Genomic DNA, 12,870 nt, shown 5'->3' with positions numbered 1-12,870 from the left:
GTATTTGGCTCAGCTTACCCTGACACTTGTGTGGCCCTGTAGCCCCAGGAGGAAATATGCTCAGAAAATGTGTGCTTGGCCCACGCTTCACCCTAGCATCCTTAGTTCCCTACCTAGAATCCTCTATACTAAATCTCCTGTGAGAAGGTGGGATGTGTTGACTGAGTAAGTGAGCAATGCTGTGAAGGGGTAAAGGGAACCGAAGGAATGGCAAAAGGGCTGGTATGGTGCCTCATGGTTCCAGCACTTGGGAGTCAGGGGCAGGAGGACCTTAGGATCCCAGCCAAGAAGAGGGCGAGATGAAGGAATTCAAGAGAGAAAGAAGAGAGTTCCACACCACCGCACTGTGTTGTGTGAGGAACTCAGAAACTGGGTTCCAGAAAAACAAAATGTCCCAACAAAGGACAAAGAGCAACTCCACCCGGGAGCCCTTAGGAGGGCCTGATAATGGTGAGGGCAGAGGACAAACGCTGGTGGACAGAGGATAGCATGTTAACCCTGTCCATGACCCTGTTCCATCCCACTTGGCACACCTAACAGCTGGATATCTGCGGTGTGGACACCCAGCAGGAGCCCAGGGCGGTGTTTGCTGAGTGACCACCTGCTCCTGTGGGAGGTTTTATCTCCAAGTCACCATTTAAACAGTGACCCTTCATCAGGCCATAGGAAGACAGGCTGTGGGTATTGAGCACATGTGGACATTGAGGTGACAGGAAGTGACCTGCCTTGGATCTTTTCAGAAAGACTGAGTTTTCTATTTGTTTAGCTAGAGCTTTGGCACCCTACACTCCATAAAGCACTTCCAAATTGCTCCCGGAGGCTTTGCAACTACAGCAGCTCTGACAGCTTACTATTTGCATAAGTTGGGCAGCAGGTGCCTTGTGATATGTGTGTGTGTGTGTGTGTGTGTGTGTGTGTGTGTGTGTGTGTGTGTGTGTCGAAGCCAGGGGTGGGGGGGTGTTTAGAGGGGGTAGAGGGAGTACTTGGGAACCTATCACCACCTGACATCCCTCTGACTGGTGTCCAGGCATTGGGGAGAGGAGTAAGAATGCACCTAGATAAATACCAGCTCCAAGTCCAAACTAAAGGAGAGATATGAAGACTGAAACCCACCAGAAGAGCTGTCAGTCCTCAAAATTCAGTGGTGTGTGTGTGTGCCTGTGCATGTATGTGCGTACATGTGCATGCATGTATGTGTGTGTGTGTGTGTGTGTGTATGTGTATACTTGAGGTGTTTGGGTGTAGGTGCTTTCCTCAATTTCTTTCTTTCTTTCTTTCTTTCTTTCTTTCCTTCCTTATTTCTTTCTTTCTCCTCAGACAGGGTCTCTTACTGATTTTACAACTTACTGACTGGCTAGCTAGGAAGCTGCAGGGATGCCCCTGTCTCCACCTCCTCAGTGTTGGGATTACAATTTCAGTGTTTAAAGGTCAGTGAGGGCTCTAGGGAAGAAAGGCTCCAGGCACCACTCATCACCTTGGGGGAAATCCTCGTGGATGATGCCCCTGCAGTCCTCTGTTGGAGAAAAGAGCCAGTTACGTGGGAAGACTGCCATCTGTACCGAGCTTGCTCTCAATGGCCTCAACACCCCTGGTCTCTGCCTGTCTTCTCTCCTAGACATGGAGTAGAGAGAAGGGCAAGGGGATGGGACTTGGTGGTGGAAGGGGATCTTTGTGTATCTAAAAATCCAACAGCAAACCTGTAGAGGCTATGAGTCTTACAATGGGCGCTTGTACCAGCTCTCTGACAGAGAAAGCGTCTCCTCGAACTTGACCAGTTTTCTTGGCGCACAGACTGATGCCACAACAAACATCAGCATTATTACTGCTGTGATGAAATACCATGACCAATGTAACTTGGGGAGAAAGGGTTTATTTGGCTTTACACTTCTGTATCACAGTTCATCATCAAATAAATTCAGGACAGGAACCCAAGCAGGTCAGGAACGTAGAGGCAGAAGCTGATACAGAGGCCGTGAAGGGGTCTGTTTACTGGCTTGCTCCTCATGGCTTGCTAAGCCTGTTCTACTATAGAACCCAGGACTGCCAGACTAGGGTGGTACCACATACAATAGTTGGGGCTCTCCCCCATCAGTCATGAAGAGCATGTTCTACAAGCTTGCTCACAGCCTGATCTCCTGGAGGCAGTTTCTCAATTGAAGTTCCCTTCTTCTTTTGTATGACCATAGCTTATGTCAAGTTGACATAAAACTAGCACACCACCAAGCCAATGTCTGCACACTTGGAACAATTTGCCCTCTAGAAGAGTCTGACTTCAGAGCAGAAAATGGAGGCAACCCAGGAGGTCCCGTTTTTGGGGGGCATGCAGAGACCCAATTGTGTGGTTCTGCTCTGCTTGCCAATGTGTGAGTGATCTTACGAAATTCAGTCATTTTCCGGGGTCTCCATCTCCATGGACTCATCTGTCAAAATGCCAATCAATGGTGGGCCAGGCTTTTTTTTTGTGTGTGTGTTTACCAACACATACCTGGTAACTTTCTGCATTCTGGCAGCTGAAGTTGCATAAGAGCTGAGAAACAAAAGGTTCCCCTCTGGGGAGCTTAAATGCTGATTGGGTAGACAGACAGAGAATAAAACACATAAAGTCATCAGACAGTGTCTAGTGTGAGAAGATGAGAAAGCAGGGTGACGGGGTTTAATGAGGGAGCGTGTGCTCAATCCCTGCTTTCTCTGTGCAGTGAGGATGCTACCACCTTCAACATGGCAGGAGCCAGCATCTCCTGAAAGTCTCCTCACATTAGAATGCCACCAGCAGCCACAGACTTCTCTCCTATGTGCCCACTATTTCTAGGGACCTCAGGATGTGCCCCAGGAGAGACCATGGTCTAAGGGAAAAGTCTTCCTCATGGCACCTGATCCTCCAAGCTCAGCCCTCTCATCACCACCCAGGTGTGGCTAGCAGCAAGCATTGTTTTTTTATGTTGGGCTTCTGGAAGCATTTTTTGTTTGCCGTGCACCCCATAAAAGGAGCACCTGTAAGATGCACCCACAGCAGCCACCCCCCAAGGCCTTCCACTTCAGTGACAGCAGTGGCAGTACCTGTATGCTTTCCACTTTGCTTATTTGTCTGGTGGCAGACTCCAAACCAGCACAGCAGGTGTAGAGGCAAGAAAGCTTGCATTTTTAGCTGTCCCTGTGACACTGCAGAAAGGCAGGCCGTGCCTTTAGTAATAAGCTTTATATTTTACCAACTGGCAGTCCTAAGTGCTGCTGTTTGAGCTGGTGTTGGCCCCATAAAACCACAGAGCCCTTCTGTGACTGCCGGTTGTCGGGGGTGGGGGGGGGGCATGCTTGGATAGAGCCTGTGCTGCAGTGAAATCCAAGCCATCGGCCAATAATTACAGGCCAATGAGCAAGCAGGTGGACCAATGAAAGTATACATTGTTTATTAAAAAGTGGGGGAAGTGTGTTCAGCTGTGGCTGTTTGTCATGGCCCTGGATGAGAGCTGAGAAGGCTGTGTACAAGCAAGCTGTTTCTAAGTGCTTCACAGAGGGGTCCTGTTGGAGGAAGGGGTCCCCTTGGAGGAAGACGGACAGACACCTCAGGGTTGAAGTAAAACTTTCCTGAAGCAGAACTGAGCATAGAGTGTTTCTGAGGATTAACCTGGGAAGTTATAACACGTGCTAGCTCAGAGGAGGCTCTGCAGAAGGGCATGTGCAGAGCAGGGGTGTGTAGAACAGTACTGCAGCAGAGGACAAGCCTTTGACAGCCGGGACCAACCCCACCTCAGGAATTCCTAAGCCAGTGACTTGTCTCTCCTGGTCTGTGTCCTCACCTGACTGGGCACCATCAGGACCAGCTGCATACAAAGCCCACTGCCCCGTGGTGGAGAGTTGGTTCAGTACCCTGGACAGCACCAGAGCACCCTCTGGGTTCAAGGACACAGCCCCAGACTGATACTGTCTCTTTGTAAGGAGGGGACAACAGGACCTGCCTCTGGGTTTTGAGAAGAATGGCAGAGTGACATCTAAGAAGCATTTGGAGATCCCCATGGGGAGCCTGACACTGGCTTGTGGACAGTGAGGCTTTAAGGAGCTACCATAGAGCTGATGGCAAGTGCCATAAGTGGGTGTGCAGAGAGGCAGGCATTAGAAGGCAGTGAACCTAGGGAGGAATAGCTTCCACTGAGATAAGAGATCTAAGGATGTCTCTCATCCGAGTCTTGAACTGGATGACAGGAGTGACTGTAGGCAGTTCTATGACTGGCTGTGCTAGAGGCAGATGCCTGGGGGCTGGGATGGATACCAGGAGGTAGGCAGGATGAGTGAAGCATGGACACAAAGTAGCAGGAGATGGCATTGGGTCAGGTAAGGAGGGTCCTGTGGTCCTCCCAGCCATAACAAGGGCTTTTCACCCATCTCAGTGCAGGAGTAAGTCACTGTGAGTGTCTGTGTGGGCAGGGATCTATGATCACATTGCTTTCATTGCTTTCTTGGCCCAGGTAGGGAGCTCATTAGCTGACACAAACACTAGTGTGTGGATGACAGCTTCTTGAGACCCAAGAGGGGAGCATAGGCCCCATCATCTTCTTTATAAATGACATTTTGTGATTTTGTTGCTACATGATTTCTCTGTGTCGCTCTGGCTGTCCTGGAACTCACTCTGTAGACCAGGCTGACCTTGAGCTCAGAGAGATCCACCTGCCTCTGCCTCCTGAGTGCTGGGATTAAAGGTGTGCACCACTATGCCTGGCTGACAAACTCTTTTGTGTAGACACTAGTGTGTCTGTAAGATCATGTTTATCTTTTTTTTAATTCACAAGCCACATGTGGCTTGGCAAGGTTAGGTGACCTTTTCAGGGCACACAGCTAGAATTAGTAGAAGAATCTAAACATAGGCAACAAACAGAGCATAGTGGCTCCACCCCTAGCTGCCTCCCAGTGCCCCTTGGGAAAAAATGGATTCCAGCAAATGAAAACAACATGAGTTAGAGACAGGGATGGCCTGGGAAGAGGTCCAAGAAGGATTGAGCCTCTCTGAATCAAGGGCTAGGAAGACTTCACCTGGGTGTAAATATAGTGCAGCCTGGGCAACTGGAAAAGAACCTAGAAGCTTCCTGCTACAATGTTTTGTTCCCTGTCCCTCAGTGACATCTGAGCTGCAGCTGGGCCTCACGCACAAGCCAAGGACTCATGTCCGTAATTCATTCATAAACATTTATTTCTCTCTAAATCAGCAAATGGCGGTGTCCCTCCCTGACAGCAGGGACGCTGGTCCTCTTGGCACTGGGAGACTAGCCGTGGGGTTTGTGATGCCCTGTTTGAGGATAGCAAGTGTGGGTCGCTTTCCATGGTAGAAAGCTATGCTTTCATGCTCCCTTCTAATCTTGAGTCTGGAGCTCAGCTTTAGCCATCTCTGGAGACAGAAAATTTCCATAGGGAGTTGTTCGGACCTCTGGGATGGATGAAGGTGATGATGATGATGATGGCGGCGTGGTAGTAGTGGTGGTGGTGATGATGATGATAACAACAATGATGACGGCAATGACAGCAATCACGATAACTACCTTGCAAGCAGCTTATGTTAATCACATTCTTTCTCTGCTCTTGGATGAAGCTAATGTCACAGAGAGGGAACACCTTCTGTTCCTCAGGGCTGTGGCTGTCCCCAGCATGGGGGAAAGTTCAGTTTACCTGGATGGTCCTTAAATTGCAGTCCTGACCAAATCGTTGCATGCATGCTTCCAAACTGCAGCATTATTGAGGATTGCAAGTGTTATAACTTTGCACAGATAGCTGGGAAATGTAGTCTGTGTGCACCGAATACTCAAATGCAGTCACTCTCTGCAGAGGAGTGAGGGGAATCACTCAATTTTTAGAATGACTTTTAAAAAGAATTTCTGCATACCTTATTCCTCTTCACCTACATGACCCCTAACCCAGTGTTCCTTAACCATGCCTCCACGCTCTCCCATTTCATGCTGTGGCCTCAGCAGGAAGGTACAGAGGTCTAGAGAGGCTCAAGCTCACTCATGGGCAGTAAGAGTGGAAAGCACGTGACCCCAAAGCCTACGAGCTGTCCTTGTAGAAGGCGGGCTTGATGTTGCTGGGCTCTGTGTAGCCACAGCAATAACCCCATCAGGCTCCTTCTGCTGACTGCATTTACATTTCAGACCCAACTAACAATCCAACATGAGCTTCAATTTAGAAGCATCTCAACCAGCACAGCCCTGCAATGTGGGAGCAATATTATCTGCACATTAAACACCAAATGATAGCTAACGTGTTGATTGACATTTACCCAGCATCCAGTGGGAAGATGGCTCTTTTCTATGGAGCCAGGCACGTGTAATAATTAATTGGCATTAACAAACATAATCCTGTGACTCTAGATGACGAGTGCAGCGAAGCCGGTTGTGACTGGAAAGTGAGGTTTCTTTTCATCAAGTGCAGGCTGTCTGTCTAACATGTTACATGTGAGGAAACATGCCCAACTTTTCAAGACACTGCCTGAGCCCCCTGTGGCCTCTGTCAAAAGCCGATGCACTTGTGAGCCAGCCTCTGGGGTTTGACAATTACTGCTTCTTAGCTTTGCTGTGTGTCTTTGTGGATATGCTTTTCAGAGTCCTTGTTGTCCCAAGCTAACCAAGAACCAGTCGACATGAAAGATGTTTCACCTTCAGGCTCTTGCTCGAATCAACCACTTCTGCTGTTCATGTGTTCCATGAGGCCACTGCAATGCTGAATGTGAGAGTGGCTCACTGGTCCCAGGGGAGGTGGAAAGGCTCCGTCGAGCCTCTGCCATAGCTACTGCACTGACGTTCATTTTACAACTGTGGTTTCTATTTAACATAAACTTACTTAATAGAGATGGTTAATTTATCAACACTGAACTAACAGGCTTACCCGTTCTTTATCTTAGACTTAGAGGAAGCTGGATCAATTCACAGATCTTTTTTCTCTATGAGGCTCACTGTGCTTACTTCTTGAACTCAGAGTCACTAGACAGCATACCAGTGGCACATGTGAGGCCATCATCAGGAGATCTTTCCCACATAGCCAGTGGGAGAGTAGATTAGGTCAGCCATAAGAGGAAATGCTGCAGCATTTCAAATTATATATATATATATATATATAGATATAGATATATATAGATATATATATATAGATAGATATATATATATATATATATATGCGCTAAACTATAGCAGTTGCACTACTGGGTATATAACCAAGGGGATGAAGTCAGTATATCAAAAAGATGCCTACCCACTTATGTTCATTGATATGCAACTCAGACTTTGCCATAGTATGGTGTTAACCTAAGTGGCCATCAATGGATTGGGTAAGGAAGATATGGTACATGTAACCAGTGGGATAGCACTGTGTTTTCATAATGGATGAAAATCCAGAAGACATTTTGTTAGGAAAAAAAAAAAACACAACAAAAAGCACAGAAAGACAATTGCCACATAATCACATTTATATTCAGACCCTTAAAAAGGGTTTTCACAGATATGTCTCATTGGCTAGTTTTTATTGCCAGCTTGACACAACCACCTTTAATCACCTGGAAAGAAACATCAGCTTAAAAATTGCCACAATCAGATTGGCCAGTGGCTTTATCTGTAAGAGATTGTCTTGACTGATGTGGGAGGGCTCAGCCCACTGGGGTGGGGGTGAGAGAGGACACTATGCCTAGGCAGGGGGTCTGGGCTCCACAACATGGTTAGCTCAGCATGAGCCAGGAGCAAGCCAGTCAGCAGCTTGGATTCAGCCTTCTGCAGTTCCTGCTTGGGTTTCTACCCTGATTTCCCTCAAGGGTGGACTGGAAGTATACGCCAAAACAAACCCTTCCCTCCCCAAGTTGCTTTTGCCCAGAGTGTTTTCCCACAGAAAGAGAAAAGCAAACAGAAGTAGAAAACAGACCGGTGTTTGTCTGGGACTGGGGCAGCCATGGGAAGATAGATGTGATTGTCCTGCACAGAATTACACCTGGCGAGGAAGGAGGGAAGCCCCCATGTTTCAGTGCGTAGTAGGTGACTGTGGACAGCACCATGCATCATGCACTTCGGAGCAGTTAGATTTCAGAGCTTCTCATGATAAGTGACAAATGTGGAAAGTGACGTGTGGATTACTTACCCTGCCGTGACCCTTCATATTGTATATACATGCTTGGAAGCACCACACTGAGTCCCACAAATACATGGATTTTTGTAAAACCATCAAAGAACAACAAAAACATGAGCCCGCAACAGTGAGCAGGCATGGACAGGCTGTCCATGGTGTAAGGCTCATGTCGGGAGGCAAAAGGGGGTCTTGTTAACCTCATCTGGGCTGTGGATCCAGCCCTCACATTCTCTCCACCCTGTGAGTGTTCAATGGTGATGTGGGAAGACATGGAGTATGGATTTGGGCATGAAAATAAGTTGTATTGAGTAGAAAAATCCACAGGTACACAAGCTGTGAACCCCGAGGATGAACTTAGAGGATCCCATTAAGAGTAGGGTTCTGTGGATGAGCACTCTCCACCCACTATCAGGCCTTGGCTCATGACACCCAATAAACAGTGTGGGACTCAATGGAGCGGGGAAGGGCCATTGCATCCTCTCTGATTTCCTGCAGTTGTCACTTCTTCTTAAGTTCCTCGCTGTCATCATTTCAATTAGGTAATTCTGCCTTGGCTTAAATTAATTTTCCATCTCTCACCTGACCCAAATCTTTCAGGAATGTTGAAGTTGAACCTTAGTCTCTACTGGTCACTCTTCTCCTAAGGGTCAGTCAGGAGCATGAAAGAGTATGCTCACCGTGAGCTACGCGGGAGTGCCATACCCACACGGTAGAGACAGCCTGTCTCCAGGGCTCCGTGCGTATGAGCCCACCCACATGCATCCATGAAGAGAAGTGGGTGCAGGCTGAACCTTTTTAGGATGAGCACACTATGATGGGTAGGCCTGGATGCTCTGAGTTCATGAGGTTCGTTCTGGGGCCTCTCCCATAATTCCTTCTATGGCCTTACCTGGAAGATTGGAGCACAGCATGCCTGCTGTTGGCATCCCCACACGTATTTGAGTGCTTTATGTATTCGATCACTTACTGACTCACATACATGTTTTTAGCACATACAGTGTTTACAAGAAGTGCTCTCCAGTAGTGCAATGCACTTACTTCTTCTCAAGAAGCTAGTCTACATGTAGGGCCATTCACAGGCCACATTGACAGGAACACTTACTAGACATTGATATGGGGTGTGCCTATCTTGGCAGATCCTTACCAGTATGGGGAGGGGTACATTTCAGATCTTTGCTAAGTCCAAATGAGGCTCAAGATTTTCTTCCTCACTGTGGCAATGCCCTCAAGCACACCCACCTTCCAATCAAGCTTGGGTAACCCAGACTTACACTGAATGTGTGCACACCAGTAGCAACATACACAGATTATAACAAAGGGACTCTTTTTCTGAAAACTTTATAATATTGGCAAGTAGTCTGTCCTGTACTTTCTTCCAGTAGTTCTTGCATGAATTTTATTCTTCTAGATATTTCTGTATAGGAATTTGGTTGAAGTTCTGGGGGGATGTATTCATTCATATTCTTTCTCTCTCTTCCTTTTTCTGATAATGGAAAATGCAGCTGTTGAGGATGACGATTGCTAAACAAAGGCTCGGAGATGAAGAAATTGGCGTGAGGCACTTTGCAGCCCATGAGCGCGAGGATTTGGTGGAGCAGCTGGAGCGAGCAAAGGAACAGGTGACTGTTGAGCTCTGTTATGAGTGGGGATGCTTGAAATGGCTCCACCACAGGCAGCAGGGAATGCGTGCTTTTGTGGCCCCTCATAACAGGAGGTAGGGCACACATGTTCCTGTATCCAAGTCCAAGAGGAGGCCAGGGGATGCCAGGAGAAGGCTTGACATCCTCAGTTCTTTCTGGGTTTGCGCTGAGTGACTGACCCCTGGCTGGCTGGTATCCAGAACTGGTGGTTGCTGTTCTGAACACACCAAGAGACTTTCCACCATTCACCTGTGAAAGCAAGGGGACCAGGGAATGTGACAAACTGGCCTTTAACTTATGAGTTTCCACTAAGACTCTGAGCAATGCTTTCAGGCAGCATTCCCTGGGAGGCGCAGAACCCTGCTTGAGAAACAGCTGCGGGAACCTTTCTCTCCTCTTACTAACTGGCCACAGGATGCCCAGGCTGAGTGGCTTTTAACAGCATGCATGCATAAGACTGTAGGATTGGCCTACCCTTCCCATGCCTGTGGATGGGGGCAATGTGCCGGGGTTGGAGAGCAGCTCATCTGTACCACCCATGCTGGGGATCTGGTTGGAAGGTGTCCCCGAGCTCCACCCTTCATCCAGAATGCAATGCAACATGAGTGACTTTAGCACTTGAGCAGTACACATAAGCTCTCTGAGTCAGCCAGTCCCATGGAAGCTGATCCCCCCCACCTCCACCCCGGACCAAAAGCCCCCATTTGAGAACCGCTGTGACATGCCTTGCATTTCAGATAGAGTCACTGGAGCACGACCTGCAAGCGTCAGTGGATGAACTCCAGGATGTTAAGGAAGAGCGGGCTTCCTACCAGGACAAGGTGGACAGGCTGAACCAGGAGCTCAACCATATCCTGGGGGGTCACGAGAACCGGATCATTGATGTGGATGCTCTGTGCATGGAGAACAGGCAAGTGCAGAGCGTGGTAGGGAGGCAGGCTCTGTGTGTGTGTGTGTGTGTGTGTGTGTGTCTGTGTGTGTGTGTGTCTGTGTGTGTGTCTGTGTGTGTGTGTGTGTGTGTGTGTGTGTGTCTGTGTGTGTGTGTGTCTGTGTGTGTGTCTGTGTGTGTGTCTGTCTGTGTGTGTGTGTCTGTGTGTGTGTGTGTGTGTGTGTCTGTGTGTGTGTCTGTGTGTGTGTGTGTGTGTGTGTCTGTGTGTGTGTGTCTGTGTGTGTGTCTGTGTGTGTGTGTGTGTGTGTGTGTGTGTGTCTGTGTGTGTGTCTGTGTGTGTGTGTGTCTGTGTGTGTGTCTGTGTGTGTGTGTGTGTCTGTGTGTGTGTGTCTGTGTGTGTGTGTCTGTGTGTGTGTGTGTGTCTGTGTGTGTGTGTGTCTGTGTGTGTGTGTCTGTGGTGTGTGTGTGTGTGTCTGTGTGTGTGTGTCTGTGTGTGTGTGTGTGTCTGTGTGTGTGTGTGTGTCTGTGTGTGTGTGTGTGTGTCTGTGGTGTGTGTGTGTGTGTCTGTGTGTGTGTGTCTGTGTGTGTGTCTGTGTGTGTGTCTGTGTGTGTGTCTGTGTGTGTGTGTCTGTGGTGTGTGTGTGTGTGTGTGTGTGTCTGTGTCTGTGTGTCTGTGTCTGTGTGTCTGTGTCTGTGTGTGTGTGTGTGTGTGTGTGTTTGTCTGTCTGTCTGTCTGTCTGTCTGTCCTGAAACCCTGCCTGCAATTGAGACAGCCACATTTGGAATAAGAAGCAAGTCACAACCCCCCAAATATTGGCAATGGCATGTGCTGGTTGTAAAAGTGAGAAAGGAGGGGAGAGATGCCCACTTCTCTAGCCTTTCCCCGCTCTCCCCACACCTCCTATGATTGGGCCACAAGGGTGAAGAGCCAGGGAGAGTTGTTTGTGATTGCTGTCAAGGAGAAGGGAAAGAATAAGAAAATAAATTGAGAAAATCTCTTAGCTCCGTCTTTCCCCCCAGGCACATTTCAGCGTGCGGATGTGTCTGGCTTGTGTTTTGCCTGGCGTCTCCTCTTCCTGGTTTGCTCCCCAGGGGAATCATCTTAATGAGAATTATGTGAAAATGATGCCACTGTCCCTTAGGGGATCTCTGAGAGGGCTGTTTTAAAATGGGGTGTCTGTGATTTGGGCATGTCTGACCTTGATCACATCCATTTAATAAAAGGCCATATTTTCCTGCCTCACCTATCCAGGGTGAGAAAGAAGTTGTTACATGCAAATGACATTGGGGCTTCAAGTTTTGCTCTTGTCATTCAGTGGGCTTCATTTTACCCCCATGCCTGTTCTAATTGTGTGTGTCTGTGTGTGTGTGTGTGTGTGTGTGTGTGTGTGTTTTCTAGATATCTCCAAGAGAGACTGAAACAACTCCATGAGGAGGTCAGCCTTCTGAAATCGAACATTGCCAAGTACAAGGTAACCCGATCAAGACCAAAGCTGTGATTTGCCGCCCAGCATCTCACTGCCATCCAATTTTGATTTTCTTTTATGTTTCAAAGGCATTTTGTCACTCCCAAATGGAGCCCAATAAGACTCCCTAATTGGAGTAGCCAGTAAAATCAACCACGGCCCAATAGAGTCCCAACACCATTTCCCCCAGTGTCTGCTATTGTCTGGACAAGACACCCTACGACCCCCAAAACCTGTGGGCGCCCACTGTGGAGCCTCAGCCCTGTGAACTCAGGGGTCTGTTCCACTTACTCTGTGAAAAGTGCAGTTGTCAGGTGCTATTTATCTCATAATTATCCTCAAGGAAAAAGGTTTCTGTAGGAGAAGAAACAAAGCCGGGACACCACAACCCAAATGCTAATGTTCAGGGCCCCTTGAGAGGGTAGAATGTTTGAATTCGCCACACTGTTATTTAATCTAACTCCAGCTCCATTGGTCTGATAATATCTATTTCTGCAGATGTTAGTTGTAAGTATTATAATTGGACAACTCTCCTGGATCTCTCTGCTTTGAAAAAAGATTGATGTCTCTTCCTGAGGGTGAAGTTTTACAGCCAACTGAATGCTAAGGAGAGCTGGCATGTTGTCCTGGTTGTTGACATTGGCTTTTGTTCTCAGGATCACCATGGCTTTCCACTTACTAGGAGCCACACTTCTGTCTGCATCAATCTATAGATAAACATGAAGAAAAGGAATTATGTGGTTTTTAGTATGTAAATTTACAACCATATATAACCCTTCATATATCA

The 12,870-nt window shown here is 47.9% G+C and overlaps 1 protein-coding gene across 1 annotated transcript in view; it reads left to right on the top strand.

Annotated features, from left to right (window-relative positions):
- The window catches only part of Ccdc149 (coiled-coil domain containing 149), a 67,017-nt gene that overhangs the window by 28,382 nt on the left and 25,765 nt on the right, over window positions 1-12,870 (top strand). The window contains 3 exon segments of the mRNA XM_051164771.1: window positions 9,591-9,707; window positions 10,466-10,638; window positions 12,017-12,089. Of these exon segments, the coding sequence (XP_051020728.1) occupies window positions 9,591-9,707; window positions 10,466-10,638; window positions 12,017-12,089 (363 nt within the window).

Source organism: Acomys russatus, chromosome 22 (assembly GCF_903995435.1).
Source record: "Acomys russatus chromosome 22, mAcoRus1.1, whole genome shotgun sequence".
NCBI lineage: Eukaryota > Metazoa > Chordata > Mammalia > Rodentia > Muridae > Acomys > Acomys russatus.
The sequence above is the reverse complement of the archived record's forward strand: the minus strand, read 5'-3'. Positions and strand labels throughout refer to the sequence as shown.